The 4,483-nt window shown below is 37.8% G+C and overlaps 1 protein-coding gene across 1 annotated transcript; it reads right to left on the bottom strand.

Moving 5' to 3' along the window:
• Window positions 1-2,283: 2,283 nt before the first annotated feature.
• On the bottom strand, window positions 2,284-4,265 carry LOC136202565 (DELLA protein GAI-like). Its single transcript, XM_065993266.1, has one exon. It carries the CDS (start codon window positions 4,029-4,031, stop codon window positions 2,412-2,414), a length of 1,620 nt encoding a protein of 539 aa, XP_065849338.1. The 5' UTR covers window positions 4,032-4,265; the 3' UTR covers window positions 2,284-2,411.
• Window positions 4,266-4,483: the final 218 nt, after the last annotated feature.

The raw sequence follows: 4,483 nt of genomic DNA, 5'->3' as shown, positions 1-4,483 counted from the left end.
GAAAGTAATCCTAAGTTTGTTTAAGTGGTTATAAAGTGTTCATACAAGCATGAAGTGAGATTGTACTTTATAATAGATCAATAAACTTAAAATCAACCCAAGTCAAGTAATATGTTATAGGGGTTGGCATATTACTGTTGAGACTTGCATGTAACAGTATTTTCTATCGAGACAGAGAGCTGGTCTCACAAGCTTTAGATATAGAGATATCTAGACAGTTACATGGATCCGGTGAAGGAGTTCATTAGGATTGGGACCCGACTTGAGATAACAGTATGGATTGATTTATCTAATGTGTCAACTGTTCATCTCATTGGTATTAGTAGGTATAACTAATCCTCGGACTCAAACATTCATTTATGAGTGATTCTGGATTATGGAGTGTGATACTTTGATTCTGTGCGAACACGATCCACTACAGGTGAGTGCCTGGCGTGTGTGAGAACAGGGTTGGGTATCACATAAAGCAATTGCAGAATAGTTAATGTTAGATTGAGCATTCGTCACTCCTGATAAGTGGGAGATATATCCAAATGGCCGCTTGTGGTGAGTTGACTGAAATCCTTGCAAGGTGATACAGTTAAGAGTAGAAATAGAAATTTCAATTAACTTATCTTTCAGAGTAAATTCAACCTGTACAAGTAAAACGGACTCTTCGTTATATGTAAACTTGACACGTTCCATGGTTATAAGGAATTGACCAAAAGGATATAGTTGATGAAGGATCGAATTATATTGCACCTAATGCGGAAAGGTTAACGTCAGTTATCAACCTGACTTCTTATTTGCTATAGGGGAATATCATAGGTTCTGCTAGTAACAGCTCGCGACGATATTCCGTTATATATATGTTGGAATTAATCAGGATGAATTAAATTTCAAAGGATATATACTGCTAGTAGCAATAAGGACCTAATGGGTCGCATATGAGACTTGGAACCAGAGGACGAAACTGTAATTAGTGGGACACACTGCATGGGCCGAAATTTAGTGTATAATTAGGGATAATTAATTTAATAATTATAATTAGATTATAGTTGTGAATTAAATTAAAAGATTATCTGATAATATTAATTAGAGATTTTAATGTGATTATAACTCTAATTAATTATCTCTAACCTAAATTAAATAACTAATTAGATTAGTGTTATTGTCTAAATATAATTAGCTATTATTTAGATAGTAGTATTTATTTAATTATCTAATTAGTAATTCTATTCCTAATTGAATTCTAATTATCTAATTAAACAATACAACTAGGGTTAGGATTTGAGGGGTCTATAAATAGACCCTCATCCTAGGAATTTCGGCCAACACTAAGAAGGCGGCTAGAGGAACCGTTTTGAAATCATCCCGGCTAATTTACAATCTTTCTTACTCTCTCTTTGATCTCGTATCGATTCCTTTAGAGGTAGTCATTGCGATTGCTATTATTAAGGTTGATTACTAACAGTTCTTCTTTTCTGTGTTAATCAAATTGTTCGTGGCTCACGGATTAAATCTAAAAAGTTGTGGGCACTTCGTTTGCAACTTTAGATAGTTTGTCAGACAAGGTATTTCATTATATCCCTCTTTGTATGAAATAACAATTAACAGATCTTGGAAAAGGGAAATAGATGAAATTTTATTATTCTGCTGCGCCTAGGCTTGTCTATTTTCTTTTATTGGTATCAGAGTCTATGTTAATTTGTTATTTCATATATGAAAATTTTAAATTTTGAGATGGATGTGTGGTCATACGAGAAAGGATCGGGTGAGTAATGAAATAATTAGGACAAAAGTAGGGGTTACATCTATTGAAAATAAAATGAGGGAAAACCGACTAAGGTGATTTGACCATGTAAGACGAAGAGCGTTTGATGCGCTGGTTAGGAGGACTAAAGAATGGCAAAGGGATGTAATAGTGAGGGATGGGGGTAGACGTAAGCAAACTTGGAAGATGGTGATCGAGAGTGATATGAGTGTATTGGGGATTGAGGAAAGTATGGTAGTGGATGGAAAGAATTTATATTGCTGACACGACTTGATTTCACGGTTTTATATGATGGTTCATGTTAGTCGACCCCGAATCATTTCGGGACTAAAATGAAATTAATATATATGTTTTTTCTTTTTTCTGAAATGTAGTACATATGCCTTTATAAATTTAAAAAGAAGAAGAAAAAAAAGGAAGTAAATAGTTTAATAATTTGGATGGGTGTGTAGAGTATCTTTTTTGCAAAAGACGTGGAGTCGCATTATATAATAACCTAAATATACATAGAAATAAACAACCTAATAAAATGAGAATATGTTCCAAATTTTATTTTGTTCAAGAGAGGTCAAACTTATTTTAGAAGTTAAAATATAGACAAAAAGAAAAAGAAAAACCAAAACAAATTAAGGGGTGAAAAGAACAAGTTGAAATGAAATTAAGCAGCGAGTTGCCAAGCTGAGGTAGCAATGAGTGGTCTGGTATGCCAGGCAAGCATAAGACAGCCATTATTTTCCTCTACCCTATAGCCGTGGCCACCGGCAAATAGTGCTAGTAGCATACTAGCTTGTTTAAACGCATTTGAACCTAGATGAACTGCCTTGAACCCATTCGATCCAAGCCTATTCTTCCATTGACTCAACGTTTCATGTCTCTCAACTCTCTCTGTTCCTTCACAACCCACTACGTTGCATATCTGCCTTCCTAAATACAACTCCGACATCACCACGTCCTCACTCGCTGCTGCTGCCGATCCTTCTAACGAGTCAAACAAACTCGAGTAATAATGTAACGCTTCACTGAACCTCTCAACAAAAACAGGACAGTTGTGGTTCGCTTCCTGCTCAACAATCGTAACTATCTTAGGCTTCACGGCCTTTATTGATGAAACTACCTTCTCCATTCCACCAGGCCGACCGAGTACCCTGTGCAGCTCCATAACCGAATTCACAGCCACTGTCTCCACCTCAGCTGCCCGGACCTCCAGAATTTCTGGTTCAACATCTGCTAAACTATTCGCAACCAATCCCCGAAATTCGAATTCCACGCCAATCGTTTCAGCTAATTGAGCTAGCTTCCATCCTACCTGTTGCAGACTATCCGTATTATTAGCCTGTGGAGGACCAATTCCAGTTAATCGGAAAGCCGGAGGACCACCAGGACGCAAAGCGAGAGCTTGCATAAGAGCCGGCCATTGCATACCTTGTTTCAGGCCGAAATCGATGACATGAACGCGCTTTGCACTACCAAAAGCTTCAAGAATGGCTTGATTAGCAGTGAAATGGGCGAATTTCAGATAAGGACATGTTTCGTAGAAATGCATCTCTAAAGTATCAGAATAGGAAGGATCTTGAGGGTATATTTTGTAAATTCTACGAGCTAAAGCTTCAGCGAAGTAAGTGGCCACTTTTCTCATAGAACTTGCTTGAGATGCAGCGAGTAATCCTATGTGTTTGACGAGTGACTCAGCCAGTTTGAGATTGTCTTCTTGAATTGCTTCTGCACAAGCTAACAGCGTATGGACTAGACGGACTCCTGTCTCTTCTGAATCAACTAAGACAACCGGCCGCGACGCATCACTTGAATCGCAAGTTTTGATTCTCTTCCTCCCGCTAGTTTCCGTCTCTGATGGGTAAGCAGCCACTCCTGGAATTGCTCGGAGATCGTATTCCGAATCGTCAGTGAAAATTCCAGATTTGGGAGGATTTGAGAAAGCAAAAACAGAATCCTGCTGATTTGAAGCCGATGGATTAAGCTCGGAGAGCATAGTCTGAACCCAACCAGAAAGATCGGAGGGATTATAATGTACGGTATCAGAAAGGTCAGAAATCCCATCTTGTTGAGCAGTACCCATAACCATTTCAAGCTGTTCAAGCTTCTGAGCAACATCGGCCATATCTGAAGAGCGAACCTTGTAACCAAGAACAGCGAGTAATTCATCCATACCTCCAGCATCTTGGTCATCTTCCCACAATTTTCCTTTAGCTATTGAAGAGGAATCTCCCTTGGAACCCGAGCTGCTACTGGCGCGGCAGCTTTGTTGATAATCTCGCTTCATGTTATGGTGGATTCAGGGCAACATCAACATACAACTTTTATTGACTCGTGACTGATAGAAAGATGAAAGGGTTTAATTTAATGGAGAGGAAGAAGAAGAGAATGATAAAAGGGACCAGCCAAAGCCACAATAATTTTATTTTTGGGATAAGGGTTAAGTGAAGTTTGCATTTAAGATTACTTTTTATTATTATTTTTATGGAAATATTATGATAGGAGAGTAGTAAATATTAATACAAACTAGTCCAAACTAAAAAAACATGAAATTAAACTAACATTGATCCAAAATAGTTTTATAGGGATCAAATTGAAAAAGGTTAAAAAGTATAATATTAAAAAGAAGAGGATGGGTCGGGCCAGTAGCTAAAGGTTTGGGAAGGAGCCGTGGCAGAATCGCAATGCTGAAAATGATGCCTTCTACACCTCCTTCTGTATACCCAATTATTTATCTTT

The sequence above is a fragment of the Euphorbia lathyris genome, chromosome 1 (genome assembly GCF_963576675.1).
Source record: "Euphorbia lathyris chromosome 1, ddEupLath1.1, whole genome shotgun sequence".
Classification (NCBI taxonomy): Eukaryota; Viridiplantae; Streptophyta; class Magnoliopsida; order Malpighiales; family Euphorbiaceae; genus Euphorbia; species Euphorbia lathyris.
Note: the sequence above shows the minus strand (reverse complement) of the source record. Positions and strands in the feature narration are given on the sequence as shown.